The following is a 20,094-nucleotide window of genomic DNA, read 5'->3' as shown; positions in this document are numbered from 1 at the left end:
AGTGCAAATACAGGTGTGGGCGGGGCTTGTAGCATTGACCACGCCCCTTATGCAAATAGGTGCTGAATCACGCTCATCCGCGGGGGGGCGGGGAAGGAAGAAAATAACCTTCCCTTCGCTGTGGGAGCAGAGAAACCTTAAGCGGACTGAACCATACCAAACTGAGGGGGGTTCGAAGCCGAAAATACCACCTCTTTTCCCCTCAGGATATTAATTGAAATAATCCTATAGATAGGAAAGGGGGGGGAAACAATAGGAGAGAATGGCTTCGAAATGAAACAAGGTGGTGGTTTTTTAATTATGAAGAGTAGGCCTCCCCTTTTAGGTGGAAGTGGTACGGTCCTGGAGAGCGAGGGAAAGGAGGGAGGAAAGGGGGCGGGGCTTGGGCGATGCCACGTGACCCGGCGTCGTCCGCCATTTTGTCCTGCGGCGGCGGAGTATTTAGAGCGCGTCGCGAGCGCGGAGCAGAAGCAGCAGCGCAGCAGCGAGAACAGGAGCGAGAGCGCCCTCCAGGCCGCCGCCATTTTGTAGCCGAGACGGCGGAGGAAGGAGAAGGCAAAGGAAGGGAAGGGAAGCGGAGGAGAAGGACGCGGCGGCGGTAGGAGAAGGAGCAGCAGCAGCAGCAGCAGCAGCAGCAGCAGCAGCCTTCCCCGGTTCTCGAGTCCCGGTTCTCTGTCCCTTCCGCCCCAGACGCCGCCGCAGCCCCGGCATCATGTCGTCCCCGGCCGCCCCGGTGCCCGAGTACTCCTCCTTCTTCGCCGTCATGGGCGCCTCGGCTGCCATGGTCTTCAGCGGTGAGTCAGCGGGGCGCTTGGCTCCGGAGGGAAGCCCAGGAGGAAGGAGGGAAGGGGGCCTTGCAGGGGCAGCCTAGGATTAAACAGAGCAATAGTAATATAATAATAGTAATAATGATATGTTCTCAATGCAAAGTGTCAGAAAGCGAAGGCGCTTAGGAGCAGCGCAAGGGAAATGGAGGACCTCCAGGGGAGATGGAGGACAGGGCCACATAAAGGCCAGAAAGAAGCATCTAAGACTCCATGTTTTTTACCCAAGGCCTCCTCCTCAGAAATGGCAAACAGCCCCCAAAATAAAAGGTCAAAACGCTTAAGCCAGGCTCAGAAATGGAGGACCTTCCCAGAGTAAAAGCTCAGAGCATGCCTATAAATGCAAGGTTCATAGCCAGGCTCAGAAATGGAGGGCCTTGGGGGGCTTCTGCAGGACGGAAGGCTGAAATGGAGGACATTTCCAGAATTGAAAGCTCAAAGCAGCCCTAGAAATGCAAGGTTCTCAGCCAGGCTCAAAATGGAGGATCTTGGGGGAGTCCTGCAGGACGGAAGGCTGAAATGGAGGGCATGTCCTGGGAAAGGAGGACGTGTCTGGCCATGCTGGAGGAGGAGGAGGAGGCCTTGGGGAGGTTTGGCAGGGCTCAGGTTTTGGGGGGATTATTTTTACCCCTTTTGCTCCTCCTGAAAAGGGGTGTCATGGCAGGGGTAGGAAGGTGGCATCCGCCTGGGCTTCAAGGGGGAAGCCCCTTCTCCCCTTGGATTTTGCTTCACCCTTATTAATACGCCACCAATAAGGAAAGAAACTCTGACACGGTTTGCTTATCCTGCTTATAACAGTCAGTCCTCCATATTCATTGAGATTTTTTAATGCAGGATTCAAGCATCCCTGACTTGCAAAGATTATATAAATATATACTATGTATTATAAGTTCCAAAGTGCAACCTCTTGATTTTGCCCTTTAATATAAGGGGCACCATTTTATCATGCCATTGTATGTAACAGGGCTTGAGTGTCCATGGATTTGGTATTGGAGGAGAGGGCTGGAACCAAATCCCAGTGGATACCAAAGGCATATTGCAGTGACCCTCCATACCTATGGATTCAGCCACTCGCGGGTCGAAAATATCCCCCCCCCCCAAAAAAAATACAGTGGGTCCTTGGTGTCAGCTGGGGGTTCAAGGCCTGTGGACCAAAATCCATGGATGCTCAAGCCCCATTAAATACAATGGCCTGGAAAAATGGCGTCCCTTGTAGAAAACAGCAAAGTCAGGCTTTGGCTTCTTGGAATTGGTCTTTTTGGAATATCTGTGGATGAACAACCGACTGCCAGTTTCAAAAAGCCAAGCTTGATTTTGTCTAAAGGACACCCTTTGATTCCACCATTCTCCATCCTGGGACTTGGGCATCCGTGGATTTTGGTATCCACAGAGGGGAGGAGGGGGCCTGGAACCAAACCCCACAAGGTAACACCCGGGCCATCTGTGTTGTTACTTTTTGCCATGACAAGGCGAGGCTTCCAACCCATCTAAAAGATCAAACAGCACTCTGCTTCCTTCATTGTGTAACCCTCAGGAATCCATCTTTCTGCTTCCATCTGCTCCTGGAGACAAGGAAGATGTGAGATGGAGGCGGCACTCCCAGTCGAGGACTCTCCCCATCTTTCCCCTCCCGGCCTTAATCCCCAGCCGCTGAGCAGAGAGAATAATTCAGGAAGGACATCTCTTTCCACTCCACCCAGGACTCTGCAACCCCTTGTAGAAACCTGGCAGAAGGGAGTTAAAGGGACGCTGGGAATTAGGTTCCTTGAATCCTTTTCCTTTTTTCCCAATCTCCACAGACATCTTGTTTTCCTCTGATTAATTTTCCTCCTAGGGGCTTTCTTTTAAAAGTCACTGTTCAAAGCCCTTCCTTACAAATGGCGTGAGTGCGATAGCAATTTAGGTGAATGGTAATCTGTCTGTCTTATATTCTCCTCTCTGTAAGGGAATGCAAGTGTCCTTCCTTGCTCCAGCCTGCCCCAGTTGGAGGGATCTGCTTAGCTGCCCTTCTTCCCCCTCTGTCCACCCAGGGCCCAGATGACAAGGGAGAGGAAGCAGTGCGGGGGCGAAATCCCAGGCTGGTTGGAGCTGGAAAGGAGGCTCCTCCTGTCATTTGCATTGTTGCAGTCTCTCTGTCTCCGCTTGGTTCTTGAGCATTTCAGTACTCCGCTTTTGCCCTTATCCTGCCAGCTGGTTCATTGGGTTGCTGCGGGAGGGGGGCAGGCAGAAAGGGGGAATTTGCTGCAATGAAAAAGGGGTGACAGCGGTGGCGAAGGTGATGTCATAAGGGCTGAGTATCAGCTGGTGGTGGAGCCCCTGGCCGTCATGTGACTGCAGGGAGGCGGGGGAGAGCGCTTTCGCAGCTTCTGCTGCTTCCATCATGCCACAGGGACAGCCCTGAATTAAGGAAGCCTAGATTATGCCTTGCCGTCCAACCCTCCTTTCCAGATCACGGAACCGAAACGTCTTCCATTTGGAAAAGATCCATTTTTTAATAGAAGGAGTGTGCACCACGTCTGATTTAACTTTTGCTGGCCCCTGATAGCAAAGCCTGGCTCATCGTTGGACAACTTGTGATGTGCAGCTTGGCCTGTCTTCTAAAGTCTTAAGGCATTGGGATTGTTCTGGAACAGAATGGGTGCCTTTAAATGTGCAAGAGAAAGGAGTTTCTTAGCAGGCCATATTTATTTTGCAAAGGCATATTAGCAGCTGAATGCCATCTACTTAAACTGACACAGCATTCTCTTTCATCTGTCGGCTTCTGAAATATAGCCTTTCGAGAACAACTGTTTTTTAATTTTGCCATGCTGAGAGGTTTTTGAATGGCAGAGAAAAGTGCTGGCAGCTTAGTGAATAAGAGCACTGAATACCAATGAAGTACAAAACTGGCTGTGTGGCTTTTTAGTTCTTGCCTCCTAATGTTCTGTAGTATTTGTCCAGAAGATCACAATCGGGATATGGAGCCTCTTGGTTGACCTTTGTACTGTCAATTGCTTTTGACCTACCTGAGAGCTCTTCCAAAAACAGTTCATTTCAATTTTATCTCTAAAAGAAACAGATAGAGAGAAGCTAAGTTTTGCAAGTGCTAATCACATAACTTGGCAAATTTCTACCCTAAAACAAGCACAGTCTAGCAGATGGAACTGCTCTTATAGTTCTACAGCAGCCTCTCCAAATCATTGCTCTCAGAAGTGTTGGGTTACAGTTCCCATCATCCATAACCAACATAATGATAGTAGTGCTAGCTGAGCATGGCAGGAGTTGTAATCCTGTATCTCTAGGAAAGCACTAGGCTTGGAAAGCTGCTGCTGAGCTAAGTGAAAAGCTCTTTTTGATGTATTGGTGAATTGTGTGATTTCATTGAGAAGCACTGTCTTTCTCTTTTCTAGGAGTAATATAAATCAATGTAGTGTAATTCCTTGTACAATGTAGATGATGGTTTACTATGGGCTCCACTGATACTAGTGCATATGTATAGGTCTAACTTTTCTAGCCTCCCAGCAAAATTGTTATGTTCCCCTGAAACAGATATATCTTTAATTGTTTTAAGAATACTCCCTGCATTTCATTATTTCTTATATCTTTGAAGTACAGTGCGCCTGCGCCATACGCAGCCTTGAGCATACGTGCTTAAGCCGTGGCGCGGGGTGGAAGGGGCGGCACGTCCCATTCAATTGAATGGGCACGTGCACCGCCGTGCACAAGCCCCATTGTTTCCAATGGGGCTCGAGCATAGGCGGAATTCGTCTTACGTGGAGGGATCCAGAACGGATCCCCTGCGTAAGGCGAGGACAGACTGTAGTGCACCACAAAATGAATCATCGCTCACTTTGTTCTGATAGTTGCTCTGTGAGAGAGGTTAGTCTGCTCCAAGGTTATTCTACCATCTTTATGGCTGAGCACCAGTTAGAACCCAAGCCATCCTCGTTGCTAGTAATTCTAACTACTATGCCATGCTGACAGTTATCCAGGACAAATTACTTCAGGAAGTTGCTATCCTTGGCTAATGTATACTTCTGACAGGCTTACCCAATAATTTTGTCTTCTGGGGGCAAAGTGTGCTGCAATAAAGTCACATTGAAGTCCAGAAGTGTATTTTAAGTGATAATATATTTATTACAATATTTCCATCTGGATGTATGTCAAAAGATCACAGGGCATCTTCTGGAAGCCATATCAGTCATGTACAGGTACAAGTAAAATCGAATATAAACAAGTTTAAGCAATTTAAGGTAACAAAAATTTACTAAAACATAATAAGTACTGTATGTTTAATAGAATAAAAACTGGTATAGAAGATTAAAACAATGTGCATTTTGAGATAAATCAGTTAGGGCCAAAGGCTTTAATAGCAGTGCTTTTACTTTGCATCTAAGTGGAACCAGTGTTGGTGCCAATCAGGCCTTCAAGAAGAGGGCACTTTACAATTGGGGTCTCGCAGCATCTGGTGGGGTACAGAGGAGGATCTCCCCCTGGCAGGCCACAGTCCAACACATATAAGGATAGATGCTCCCTCAGGTATCAAGGTCTTGAGTGATTTAAGTGTTCAAATGTCATCACAACCATCTTGAACCCACCCTGGAAGGGGCATATTGTCAACCAGTTTAATTCCTCAGGTCATTCACTTCATTAGAAACTTTTGTTGGCTTTTTAGCGTGGCTTAGTTACTGTTGGATGGACTGTTAGTAAAACATCGGCTAATAGTTAAATATCTCCATATTGCAATGAAATTGCAGATAGCATGTTGCTGTGAAGACTGTAACATTGATTTGTGGGGTTAAGCAAATCAGACACAGCATCTATCATAGTTTTAACAATGATACTAATTCCTTTCCTCCCCATGCAGTATGCTCACATTGGAAGACCTCTTGTAGCAGGCATTGGAGAACTGGATAGCTTCCCTTTCTTCGGTAGTTGCAGAACCAGTGAAAGAATTAAGCAGTGGTTTTTGAACTATTCCAGGGCTCCCTCAGTCTCCCAGTAAGAAGACTGGTCATGGCTGATTTGGCTTCAAGAAGTCGCTCTCTTGGGTCCATTTTGCAGCTGTATTCTCTTTTTGTTCTGGGTTTGGTATTTATTTATTTCTGTGGCTTTTAAAAAGTAGGCCTGGCTGATTTCCTAATGTGGAGGCGGTAGCATGTGGCCCTCCAAATTTTGGCATAAATCTTCCACTATTACTGTTCCACTATTCCATTGGACATACTGGCTGTGTAGCTACTCCAGCAATATGTAGAAGGTTGCCCATCTTGTCTAGAAAATGCTTCAGAATCTTTTGACACAGATTTCTCATCTTATATGCAAGTGTTCTTAGTCCAGTAAACTAAATGTACATGGAACTTGTGTAGGAAAAAAACTTGGAAATGACTAGTCTGAATGTACAGTATTTAAGAGTAGTATTTCCTATTTCAAGTGAGTATTCCAAAGCAAAAACAGAAGACTTGCTGTGTCTTCTGATGGTAGTAGTTTCCACCAGCTGGGATGGCATGGGTTTTGCTGCCTGCTGTGGAGTAGGTCTGCCAGGAGATGGATGAAAGGGGGTCAGTGCTTGCTTTTTACAGACCTTTAGGTCAGATCAGGTTACTGGCCAAACACCTGGCAGTTTTGTTTCATTGCCAAAAGCAACCCAAAGTAAAAGAAATGAGTGGATACTATGTGGATAGGTTAATAGCTGGACAAATTTCAGTAGTCCAGCACTGGTGGGATCTTTTTTTTCACAGTACATGCAGTTTCAGGACTTCAGTTGTGTATAGCTCTTCATAATTGTTTGCTGGACAACTAGAAGTTCTTTGTAGATGTATGTAATCACTGCAGCTGGTACTTTATCAGTAACATGGGACAGATGTTCATTGCTATTTTTTCAGGATAAGAGACAAAGCTAGTATGTCAACTGCAGCCATTCTAGATGCTTCATCCACAGTGTCTTGACATGACTGACTTATGAGTAGAATTATCATGGAACATTACTGTGGTGTGCCATATGCAAAAAGTCAGATACTTTGCTTCTTTACATCTGTACTAAACTGGTCTGTTACCAACAAGCTCAAGCCTTACATCTATACTAAACTGGTCTGTTACCAACAAGCTCAAGCCTTGTTCTGTGCTAGCTGGCTGTCTGCAGACTTCATGTTGTATAAACACTTGTGTCCTAGGCCTGTACACAATAACCTCTGATGATAGTAAACAGCTTGTAGAACCTGTTCAGGTCATGGCTGGCTAACCTTGGGATTCTATGATGCTGGGACCACTGTGACCTTCAAGCGATCAGTGCATTTAGCAGTGGTTACTCAGTGGCTGTTCTCTAGGCACAAGGAGTAGTTTATGGATTTTTCCTACTGAATTAGATGTGTAGGTGGTCGTCACATGCCTCTGAGGGATATGAATGGTCTAAGTTTTCCATGTAACATTGCTGATCAACATATTCCTCAAGGTCAGAAGGAAACAGGGAAGTTAGTATTTCCATTGATTAGCAGTACTACATTCTTACTCATGTCTAATTTCCTACTTGATATACTTGAAATGGATGGAATGGCATACTGATAACATTATACCATTTATGCTCATGTAACCACTGTCATTGTATACTCAGTCTGCAAAATATTTAGCATTAGTATTTGTTGTAGTTATAGCTACTTGCAAATAGCTTTGATAAAGTTATTGAAGTTCCTACTAAAATTGCAACATATGAACATCATCTAGCAAAGAACATCCAAGCAAAATGTCTGTCTCAGTGTGCAATGTAGATCTTCTTTCCATAATTGCTTCCAACTCATGGCTACCCTAAGGCAGCCCTATTATAGGATTTTCTTGGCAAGATTTGTTTATGGGGCACTGCCTTTGCCTCCTTCAAAAGCTGAGAAAGTGTGACTTCCCATGGTATTGCCCAAATGTGACTTGGTTAGTAGGTTTCCTTGGTTGAGCGGTGGAGTCTATAAAGTCACAGTCCAGTGCTCAAACCACTACACAAGATGGCTCTTCATGGTTTAGGACACAAGGTTTAGGTGGGTTTTACATGTGAGGAAGTAGGCTCAAGCCTACAAAAACTTCTATGCTACCAACTCCTTTCTTTGTTAGTCTCAAAGGTGCTACAAGATTTCTTTGCATAATGGTCTAGGACAGTGAATCTACTTTTGTTTTCACCATGGACAGCTTGTCAAACTGCTTTGAAAACCAGATGCTAAGGAAGTGGCTGCTTCTGGCAAACAAGATCTGTGACTAGACTTATTTATTTATATAGCACCATCAGTGTACACAGTGCTTTACACAAAGCGGCTTGCAATTGTTAATTTGACAGGCTACCAATGTAAAAAGTCATGAAACACAAGGAAAGGCAGGGAGATGGCAGTGTTAGAGGGGATTGAGTCCAGAAGATGTTCTTTCCCTCAGGCCACAGGAGGAAAGAAGGAAACCTCTCACCAGCCACTGGGACCCAGGCATCATGTAACTGTGCCTGGCTGCTGTTCTCTCCCTCGGAGGCCATTGAAACAGAGGGAGGTCTCTCATGAGCTGCTGGAAATCAAATAGATGTGATTGAGAAGATAGGCCTGTTAAAAATCTGTTGATACTTAATGTCCTGAAGCAGCCTGTAACACAGTGGTTCACAACCTTCTTAATGCTGCAACCCTTTAATAGGTTTACTCATATTGTGGTGACCCCAACCATAAAATTATTTTCGACTTGGTTCCTAAGACCATCACTAATACGTGTTTTCCAATTGTCTTAGGAACCCCAAAGTGACGCACAGGTTGAGAACCGCTGCTGTAACTCCTTGTATTAAACAGAACCTTTCTGAATTTATGATAAGACTGGCAATTCAGTAAAATCCAGCTAGGTTTCTTAAGACAACCCAGCCAAGAAGCTAGATTGATGTAATTGATTTCCTAATGTGACTTATTTGTCAGATGTTTTTATTCTTGGGTCTGTTGCATAAGCTATTCATTCAGTACAACATTGTGTTGGGACAACATTGCTGTAGAAATAAGAAACTTGGCTGACATAAAAGCTGATTCTATAACGTGTAGTTCTGTTTATGATAGGCTATATTCTTGTTCATCCCAAATTATCCAGCGTGTTAGATGGCTTTTAGAATATCTGTGAGCAAATGGATCATGCCTTTCAGTTAATAAAGGAGCCACAGGAACTAAGTGGGATGTGTTCAAGCTGCGGGAAGCGAGACATCTGACTAAAAGGAGCCAGGATTTGTTGAGTGGCAGCCTAAGTGTGGCAGTGGCCATTGGGTTAACAAGAGTCCTAATAAAGTTTGCTCTCAAAAAGCACCTAGTTCTCTTTCAGTTGTAAGTCTATATGATTTGTGTGTTGGGTTGATCATTGTAGGTGTTCTTGTTTTCCCCATCTTTCTTGCCTGATACTTTGAACGATCCCCAGCCATTTGTATCAGAAGTGGTTCTTTTAGCTCACTGTGTAAAAAGGTTTGTTCACCAGAGTAAAAAGGGTTAGAATAATGTGATTATTTGCCCAAGAGAAGCAAATTTGGTAAGACCACATATGTTTTAAATTCTTGTCCAAACTGCATGTACAAGAAATGGACTGTTTAATCCTAAGTAGCTTATGATGGGATAGGGGAGTCTCAAGATTGCGACATTTGCTCTATGCTCATAAATGAAGTTGCTATAAGAGAGCATTGGGAGGTAAGAAGATTCCTAGAAGTAAGGGTTGGGCAGCCAAGAACATGTTTCTTCAAAATTTGGGGGAAAGTTGCAATTCTTGTGGGCATGTTGGGTGGGACATAGTGATGTCGCACCAGTGCCCCCATTGTGGCAGGATTAAAATGCATTGGGAGGGGCTGCTTGTGACCTAAGAATTACTGATTTATCTGAAGTAGATGCATGACAAGTCCTACTTTAGGTGCCTGTAGGTAAACCCAGAACTCTCTGGTAGGTAAGATGTAGTCAAATGAGAGGCTTATTACTCTTTTAGTGTTGTGCATGCAAATCCTGCTAGACTGTAGTCAGCTAGTTGCAGCCAACTGCTACATAACTGCCAGAAACTTGAGTTGTGTTGCCATGTCCAATCTGATACTTCCAGTTATTTCACAGATGTACAGGGTTATGTCTTAGAAGCAGATGGGGGGCAGGAAGCAGCCTATCACAGATTCAAGTGGATCATTCATGGGTCTGTCATTGATGGTCTACTATGAGACGTCTAAGAGCTTTCCAAACACCCATGAGGACTTCCTGTTTACACTTTCTAAAAAGCCTGCAATGGCCAAATGAAGTGTTTGTATAGCTTTAGAACAGTGAGGGTATAGCAAACAGATGGCAGCTTCACCTTAATCCTAAGAAGTGCCAGCATATCTAGTGTATCCTGCAAGACTCCAATGAGTAAACTAAAGGGTCAACCCTACGATATGCCTATCTTCTTCATGGTCCTGCAGTATATTAACTGGCATGGAAATTTTAACTGAAAATGAATCAGAATAGTCTTTTCTGTCCAGCCAAAAAACATGTAATAAGATGGTGCTTGGCTTCTTTTTGGAGCAAGGTTTTCTCTAACTAATGAAAAAACATTGGAATTGTCACAAAAGCTAAATATAGTCTGAGCTTTTAAATCTGTTTCAAAATAGCAGGGGATTTGATGGTGTAGGAAACATGTATTGGGGTCAGATGAAATATAACCAGATGTGGTTTTCAGGTAATGTTCAGCATTGCTTCATTTTCCTTCTGGGCAACAGCTAACCTTGCTGAAGGTCTGTTAGCATCTTGAGCTGATAGTCTTCCCTAGCTCAGCATTGACTTGTCATAATTACTCCAGAAGCTTTGTCTTGCATTTGTGGATAGGATGTTTTCCTTTTCTTTTTGCTTGAACTTGTATGTTAATGCCATTTGCTAAATCAGTTACATGGACTCTAAAAATCTGTCTTAAATCATTACTAAAAGCTGAAATGCCCAGGGCATGTGAAGTACAGTCAGTCCCTCTGTATTGAAGTCAAGATAGCCTCAGTGGCTCAAGATATCATGCATTCACAGAGAATAGTGGGACTGGAGATCTCACAATATTTGGTACCTGCAAGTCTGGAACAAAATCCCTGCAGATATCCAAGGATGACTAGTTTTAGTTTTCCTCTAGTTTTAACTTGGGAGTACTTTCCATATTCACCTTTGGCTTTATTTGTTGGAACAGCTTGATCTTAATTGGTTCAATGAGCTGATTAAAGTAAAACTTGACAACCAAATTCTGTTTTGGAATTAGGCATTCGCTCCTCAGCTGAGGTGACACCTGGTTCCCACGTCCTTAATATATCTAGGAAGTGGCTTAGATGTGTTAAGGAAAGATCATAGCTGAATTATCAGTCAGTGAAAAGATCTTTCTCCTTAAATGCAGAGTTGTAGGATGTGCAAGTATTGTTTAATTTCACAATGAAAATTGACAGACTATCTTTTATACATTTGTAAGTGGAGTGAATGCATGATGGCCAAAGCATTTCTCCACATTGTGAACTTACAAGATGTGCTACACCAAAAACGTATTGCTACACAGAAATTTGTGAATGGTCACAACATACCACAAACTAAACTGTTTGAAAAAATATGGTGCAGTGACTAAACAAGTCTGTTTTTACTCTCCAGTATGAAAACTACTGGTGCTAAATAGTGCAGTGTTTGAGAATTATGCAGCCTTCAAAATGTTTTTAAACAATAACTAGCAATCACTGTCCAGACTGGCTAGGACTGTTGGGATTTGCAGTCCCAAAACAACTGGAGAGCCTATCCCATCCCTTTAGTGCAACAGACTTAGTAGTTCTGTGGAACTGACAGCATGGATAAATATTCAGAACTGTTCTCATCAAGATTTTGAGCTTCTGGTGGGCACCCAAAATGATACTGTTACACACATGCTTGAAATTGCTGTTTTAAGGATTGTTTTAGGTTACATTTTTAAAGTTTCAGATAATATTTTAGTATTTTGGTACTGTTTTAATTGCCCATCATACCTTAAATAAACTTGACAACACATAGCTATAGAATGTTCCTCAAACATTATTGTTAAACTCTTATAGTAGAACATTTCCCAACAAAGTTGTGAAGAGAGCTGAAGAAAAAAGCTCTTATATAAAATGTCAAAATCAAGGTTTGCTTTTTGGGATTTATATTTTTGTGAATATTTTCAAGCCATGGATGGTTGAATCCATGGATAAAGAATCTGTGGATATGGAGGGGCAACTGTATTCAGTAATAAACAGCTTTGTGACCTGAATATTCTCACTTGCCATACTTTCCTCCAGAAAATTCCTTCCTTCCTTCTCTTATTTCTCTTTTCACTGTTAGAGAGGATAGAATCAGTTGGAAGAGACCACAAGGGCCATCCAGTCCAGCCTTATTCTGCCATGCAGGAAATCTCAATCAAAGCATCCCCATTGACAGATGGCCATCCAGCCTCTGCTTAAAGACCTCCAAAGAAGGAGACTCTACTACACTCCAAGGGAGGGCTGTGTTCCACTGTTAAACAACCCTTACTGTCAGGATGTTCCTCCTAATGTTGAAGTGGAAATTTTTTTCACTTCATAGCTACTGAACATGCTGTGTTTGTGGGACCTGTATTCCTTAGTCTTGCAAATTTCAGTGTTTTCCTTCCCAACTGCCCAATTTTTCCCTATTTACATTAAACCTGGAGCAAGGCCAGATTTGGAAGCAGTTGTTAAATATTTATATCTGGCCCTATATCAAAGTCTCTGGGCAGCTTACCAGTTTAAACAAGTTGAAGCCATAAAGATAAGTAGAATATTTTTTTAAAAAACATTTAAACCATTCTAAAGAGTTAAAACAATTTAAATTCATCTATGTGTACAGATTAGGATGAAAGCATTAGGCCCAGAAGCTTTAATAAAAAGTCATGTTCTAAATTGGCACCAAAATGAAGCTAGCATTGGTGCAATTTGAGCCTCTAAGGTAGAGCTTCCCAAGCTTTGGTCCTCCAGATGTTAGACTTCAGCTCCCAGAATTCCTGATTATTGCCTAAACTGGCTAAGGCTTCTGGGAGCTGAACTCCAAAACACCTGGAGGACCAAAGTTTGGGGAACACTGTTCTAAGGGTTCAAGACACAAAGTCCTCTCTCACATCCTCACAGTATTGCTCTCATTGATGGGGCACAGAGGCAGATCTGTTAAAATAAGGGAGCCATGTCGCTCTCAGTCTTCTCTCTGCTAAACAGAACACGTCAAGCTTCTTCATCCTTTCCCCGTGTATTTTGTTCTGCATACTTCTTATCATCCTCCTCTGAACTCATTCAACTTGTCTGTATCCTTAAAATGAAGTGCCCAGAACTTGAGCCTGACCAACACAGAATATAGACCTGTTACTTCCCTTGGCGTGGAAACTACATTTCTATTCATGTAGGCTAAAATACCATTTGTCTTCTTTGCTGCAGTGTCATAATGCTGGCTCATGTTCAAGTTATGATCAACAAAACTCCCAAGTTCCTTTTGGCATGTGGTACTGCTTAGCCAAGTAACTCCCAGACTACCTGGGCATTTGGTATTTGTGGCCTAAATGCAGAATTTTGCATTTTTCTCTGTTGAACTTCTACCTAATTTTCTATTTTTATCCAGATCCCTTTGAAATCTATTCCTATCTTCCATCGTGCCACCCCTCCCAGTTTTGTATCATCTGTAAATTTCATAAGAATTTCCTCCATCTTCTGAGTCATGGATTAAAAATACTGCAAACTAATGGTCGCAGGACAGAACTCTGAAGCATTTCACTCAAGACTTTCTTTCAATCTGAAGCACAGACATGGATAACAATCCTTTGAGCATGGTTTTCCAACCAATTATGGATCCATTTCATGATGTTTCCATCTATTCCATATTAATCGTTTTTTCTAATTAAGATATTATGACAGGTCTTATCAAATGTTTTGCTGAAATCCAGATAAATGACATCTACACCATTTCCAACCATCTACAAAGCTAGTGGCCTGGTCAAAAAAAGATGTAAGATTTGGTAGGATTTGGTCTTGACAAACCTATTCTGGCTCCCACTAAATCACTGTCATCAGATTACTTGCAGACATAATTTCTGTAATCTGTTATAGGTCTTTTTCTTGTTATTGAGGTTGGACCTACTGGCCTGTACTTTCCTGTTTTTAGTTTGTTTGTTTTTGTCTTTTTTGGTGGAGGGCTTTGTGAGAGGGAGGTTTGCTCAAGTTTGTTCATTTCCTTGTGATGCATTTCATCTGACCTTGCATTTTTGAGCTCATTTAGGTTAACTAGGTAATACCTGACTACCTCCTTAACGCTCTTGATTTGCAATCCAGACTCCTTGCCAAGGTCTCTGCTGATGCATTGAAGCACCCAGTTTTCCTCTTTGGAAGAAAACTGAAGCAAAATAGATATTGATCAGTTCTGCCTTTTCATTATAATCTGTTAGCATTTTACCACCCTTGCTTTTAATATTCATCCCACCATTTCCTTGGCCATTCTGTTGCTTCAAATATATTGTATAATCCCCTTCTGTTGCTTTCTGCCCTAGCCAATCTCAGCTCATGTTGAGCTCTAGCTTTCCTTACACTATTCATGCAAGCATGGGCTGCATGTGTGTAGTCTTCCTTGGTGATTTGTCCTTCCCTCACCTTCTTGTTATTTGGGCTTCAGTTATCCTGGTAAGGCACAATATATATTTGAATTCCAGGGATCACTGTTGGTTTCTAGATCCCAGTATCCTACTCTGTGCCTGACATAGGGGACATGTCAGTTGGGTGTGTAAAAATAGGCTATAGGGAAACCTGTAAAAGAAATGTGTGTGTGTTGGGTTATTGAGTACAGATAAATTGAAATTGTGCATTTCTGTTCACACTTAGCTGGCTGTCCTAGAAAACTGGAGTAATTGAACCTCCCTATGACAGCTTGTTTTACTTTGATAATATTTGGGAACACCACTATGAAGACAAAGCCCTCATGTGAATTGCAGTCCTAGCAACTTGAAGGGAAAAGGTTAGGCAGTTCTTTGATAAAGATTCTGTGCTTCTGGGACTGCTGCTGTCATAATCCTTTCTTATGCAGTTGCAGGACAACATGCGCTGGGGTACTTGGAGAGCAAACGTTAGGCTACCCTAATTGTAGTGACATCAGTGAGGTTGTGACAAGGCTTGGGGAGTTAGACGTGGATTACTTACTAAGAAACTGCTTGGCCAAGGCTGAAACTATGCAGAATTTCCTGGCCATCCAGTTCTCCTTGTACAAGTGGAAAAAGAAGTGAATGCTAGTGGGTTTTTTAAATCATAGTGCAGTTCTACATGCTGAAAAGTATAATATGAAGTATGCTGCAGTTTAGAAGCTTAGTGAAGGTAAACGATAAGAGACAATCCAGTATGGCTTGGCAAAAGGCTATAGAATTTTTAAATGACAGTCTTAAAGTTTGAAAGTATGGATCTCTTTCATATAATTCTGGTATGCCCATATTAGAATATAAAAAGAACTGAGACATACGGCTGATTTCCTGAGCCCATGAGAAAGTCTGAAGAAAATTTTCCCTTTCTTGCAGCTGACCAGCTGACTGAAATAAAATGATGTCTAGCACAGCCTTAATGAAAAGAGTGCTGAACTAGGTAGGGTTCGGTGCCTTCTCGCCTTTAAAAAAATCACACCCCTCCAATTTGAGCATCATGTTCAGCACTGTTCTAGGACGATGGCGTGTAGAAACAAGCATGGATATGTTTTAAGGATGGAGATACATGAAAGCATTTCCTCAAATCTTGATATAAAGCATGAATTGTAACTAAAACTGAAGTGTAGTCGTCGCCTGTATAGTTGCGAAAACTGGTAGTTATCTTGCTTTTTCTTCAATAACCCTTGTACTGTGCATTCAACCTCTAAACTGTTATTGCATCTGAAGTAGAATCTAGTATCTTAAGAACTTAAGTAGGATGGTACTTAGTCTTGTGGTCTTTCTGAAGGATTTATTATGAACCAAGACTTTCCATTGAATTGATTAGTTGAATGCAGAAGTGGGGGTCCTATGGCTATCCAGATGTCATTCGGCTGCAAAGCTAAGGTACACAGGTCAGCATATCTTCCTATCTAAGAGATGCTAGGAGTTGTAGTCCCAACAACATAGCAATAGCATTTTCATTTCTATACTTCTTATCAATGAACTGAACACTCTTTAAGCACTTTACAATCTGTAAGCCAAAAAATGAAACAATATCTGAATGGCTGCCCCATGGCTTAAGGAAAAGAGAATTTTAATAAACTGAGTTAGCTGTTTAAATATAAACAGACTAATTACCAGTACATTCAACCCAGTAGGCAAAATTATGTTGCTAAATTAATCAATTTTTTTAACTACAGTTCGCAATGCGCTGTCAGCATAACCAGAGAATTCTGGATTGGTAGTCTTAAAATAAATGTTTCCAAACTCTGGAATATATTGTCAAAAGATTTTTTGTGTGTGTGAAAGTACTGTATTTTTTTAATGATAATCTTAAATTTATATTTTAATTTAATATTAATGCATAAATTATTATTATTATTATTATTATTATTATTATTAAACTTTATTTCTAAAGCGCTGTAATTAACATGTGTCAGTGTTAAGGTAATCGTGGATGTTAAATGAACCTTTCAAGCAAATTTGGATAGATCCAGTGGTGTATGTCTGGACCCTGCTGCTGCTTTCCTCAATAAATTACACACACACACACACACACAATCTGTTTTGGAGTGTAGAAAGTCTGAACAGGTTTTGGTGCTGGAGAGTGGTAGGGAAGAAGTCTCATCTCCTTGGCGTTGGATATCAGTTTTGGATGATCGTAGTCTTCTGCAGAGTGCCAACGTCTATGGAGACGTCTTGATGTTCATCCAGTGGTTTATGCCTTGTCTTGTACCTAAAATGCTGCTAAACTCAATAAGACTCATCTGTGATCCTTCTCTTTTCTTTCAGCCTTGGGAGCAGCATATGGCACAGCAAAGAGCGGCACAGGTATTGCAGCCATGTCAGTCATGAGGCCGGAGCTGATCATGAAGTCCATCATTCCTGTTGTCATGGCGGGTATTATAGCAATCTATGGCTTGGTAGTGGCAGTCCTTATTGCCAACTCCCTCACAGACACAATCACACTGTACAAGTAAGTTTTCTGTTGTGAGTCACAAGAACTGAAAGTTGTGCTCAGATAGATGACAAAATAGCCAGGTGACTTGCCATCTGCAGGTGTGTGTGCATGTGCGCATGTCCAATTTTGTTCTTATTTAATTGAAATCTTAAGTTTGAATTAAGCAAAAACTACTATACAAAATAAAACCATGTAGGCCTATGTTGCCTTGCTTAGATGAGTGTTGATGTCATTTAATAGATAGCTCTCATATAAATAAACAGCAATATTTGTGTTAACATATGCTGCTTTCCTTGACAGATTTGTAAAATGGGCAAATATAAGATGTCAAGCAGAGGCATTTTAGTAATTTTTTTAGCAAGCTACTGCTTTGAGGCAAAATACTTAAATATGTAGCAGTGACATACAGTGAAATGGCTAAGCAATGAATTATTCAGTGAGAGTTAATTTGAAGCATGTTTGTAAACTGATCCTCTTCCTCCTATGTTAGACTTCACCAGGTACAGATATTCTCCATGTGTCCCTGCAATGGGCTGAAATCTAATCAGTTTTAAATTTTCATGAGAAGTTGTAACTAAATGGTAACTTACCAGCCCAGGGGGTGTACTTTAAGGAAATATCTGGCCACGGCTGCAGTTTCTTAATTGGAGCTACTTATTAGAGAATATCAGAATTAGGATTAAAAGGGAAAGATCCTTCTCTTGTTAATGAGCCAGTTTTCTATAAAAGGAAACAGATTCTTTCAAACACAGTTCTGGAAGACTGTCACTTGCCACAGTTTTGTTGTCTGCCACTAAATGTGTCTCCCTTGTCCTTTTCTTGCAGGAGCTTCCTTCAGCTGGGTGCTGGTCTGAGCGTCGGCCTGAGTGGGCTGGCTGCTGGCTTTGCCATTGGCATTGTGGGTGATGCCGGTGTACGGGGGACTGCACAACAGCCTAGGTTATTTGTGGGCATGATTCTCATCTTGATCTTTGCTGAAGTCTTGGGTCTTTATGGCCTCATTGTTGCCCTTATCCTTTCCACAAAGTAAATAAAATAAAAATATCACCAACAGAGTATGATGTAAAAAAAGATGAACCCCCTTTCCCCAGCTCCAGAATGAAAATGGTCTCTCCACAATGTGTACAGTTGTCATCAGTTTGGTAGTTGATCTCTTGTAAATGCGCAATGTATGTTAGTGACTTGTCTGTCCTGTGTGTACTTCAATATAAAAATAATGGATGAGCTGCTTCAAGCCCCTTTAGCAAGACTTGAGGGAAGCTCATGTGCAATTTTCCATCCATTTTGCCATTAGAGTACTTTATGTATAAATATGAACTAGAAATGGTAACTTTTTTCTCTTCACTGGATGTTTTATTTATAAGACTTGACATGTTCATACATATGAAGCAAGAGTTTTCAATTTCCCATGCTATATATATTAATCTCATATATAGGTAGATTAATACACTGTGGGGTTAATTGTAAGTGCAGAGAAATCCTTGGATGTAATTGATTCTAAAAGATTGCTGTTGTGTCCTGGTATTGGAGTGTGAGACCGTTTGTGTTTATACAATAACAGCAGAAATGTCTGAGACACTCCTGTGTTCCCAATAGTAAAATCTGTATGCTCCGGCATCTAAAGTCGTGCACCCAGTGTTGGGTTTTGCAGTTATACGTTTCCAGATAATAAAATTTCCTCCACTACATCATTGTACAGAGGTGTGTCTTGGTGTGATTGTTTTAGAGGTGCATTGCTGCAACACTGGCTAACACATGCCTGGATCAAATAAATGTGGTACAAGAGGTGGCTGGATTGCTAACTACGAAGAGTATGGGTGAAGATTAAAAGGTGCATTCCCATATCCATGCAGCCAGATCCTTAGGGGGAAGGATTGGTTTTTGGGGTTTATTGCTCACACTGCAACCCTTGCTGGTGACAAAATTGCACTGCAAAATATTCTGGAGTAAGTTTTGAAGATCTGAGTAGGGGCTGCAGAAGTAAGAGTTGATCAATGTTGCGAAACAGAAGTAGCAGAAGCCAATGTGTCCCTAAGTGTAGCAGTTTAATCAATGTAGTATAGGAGAGCAGTAGTGGTTTAAGTGTTGACTAGCATTCTAGGACAGTGATTCCCAGACTTTGGTCCTCCAGGTTTTTTGGACTTCAACTCCCAGAAGCCCCAGCCAGTTTGGAATTCTGGGAGCAGAAGTCCAAAACATCTGGGGGACCAAAGTTTGGAAACCATGCTCTAGGAGATCAAGGCTTTTGAATCCCTGATTAGCCATGAAACCCACTAGGTATGTTGCTTAGCCTCAGAGAAAGGCAATGCCAAACCTCCTCTGAACAGGTTTTGCTGAAGAAATCCTTGTGAGAGCCTCACCTTAGGGTTGTTGTTAAGTCACAAATTACTTGAAGGCAATGTGCAGAATAGACGTGACAGTTGTACAGTAGGATCCCAGAATGTCGCTAAGAACTGAACTAAAAATGTGGAGCAAATGTTGCTTCCAATTTGTTTGCTTTGTAAGTAGGAAGAGGAGCATGTTGCCACGTTGCATTGAATACGGTGCTAAGCTTGACCTGGCTAAAGTTGCAGGAAAGGATTTTGTCACCATTACAGGTATGGGAAACTTCTGGTCCACTGGACACTTTAGGCTACAGACCTCTCTTTGATCATACTGGCTTGGGCTGCCTACCAATACTGTATTTGATTTCCAGACTAAGTAACATGTCCCTTAATCTTAACATTCTGCTGTTGAAATTTGGGGAAGTGCAACCATTTGATCTTGAGACTCTTCCTCTAAACTGTTGAGGGCAGTCTTAAAGCAGAAGTAAGTGGTTTCACTGTGTGTAAGTGGTTGAAATTAAAACTTCAAAAGTGGGAGTATAAATATGTTTAATACAGTGTACTTGATCTACTGGAAGCCAAACTGCTTGAACTATTAGAAGTGGAATCATGTTCAGAAGTTTACTTCTTACTCTTTTTCCAAGGTATTAAATAACTCTTTAAAAAGTAAACACATAGAATTAAGATACAAGAGGTAAACCCATCCTTCCTAGTTTTTGTTCTTGTATATCTTCAAGTTGTTTGCAGGTTACATCACCCCTAAGGCAAACTTATCACTTGGTTTACTTGGCAAGACTTGTTCAGAGGTGGTTTGCCACTGCCTTCCTGTGATGCTGAGAGAGAGAGGCTTGCCTAAGGCCACCTATTGAGTTTCTGTAATTGA

The 20,094-nt window shown here is 41.9% G+C and overlaps 1 protein-coding gene across 1 annotated transcript; it reads left to right on the top strand.

Annotated features, from left to right (window-relative positions):
* The first annotated feature begins 425 nt into the window (after positions 1–425).
* On the top strand, positions 426–18,583 carry ATP6V0C (ATPase H+ transporting V0 subunit c). The gene is made up of 3 exons (XM_089539708.1): positions 426–794; positions 16,719–16,902; positions 17,713–18,583. The coding sequence occupies exons 1-3, from the start codon at positions 713–715 to the stop codon at positions 17,915–17,917; spliced, it is 471 nt and encodes a 156-aa protein (XP_089395834.1). The 5' UTR covers positions 426–712; the 3' UTR covers positions 17,918–18,583.
* Positions 18,584–20,094: the final 1,511 nt, after the last annotated feature.

Source organism: Sceloporus occidentalis, unplaced genomic scaffold (genome assembly GCF_023333645.1).
Source record: "Sceloporus occidentalis isolate IW3139 unplaced genomic scaffold, rSceOcc1.0.p SCAF_10, whole genome shotgun sequence".
NCBI classification, from domain to species: Eukaryota; Metazoa; Chordata; class Lepidosauria; order Squamata; family Phrynosomatidae; genus Sceloporus; species Sceloporus occidentalis.
The sequence above is the reverse complement of the archived record's forward strand: the minus strand, read 5'-3'. Positions and strand labels throughout refer to the sequence as shown.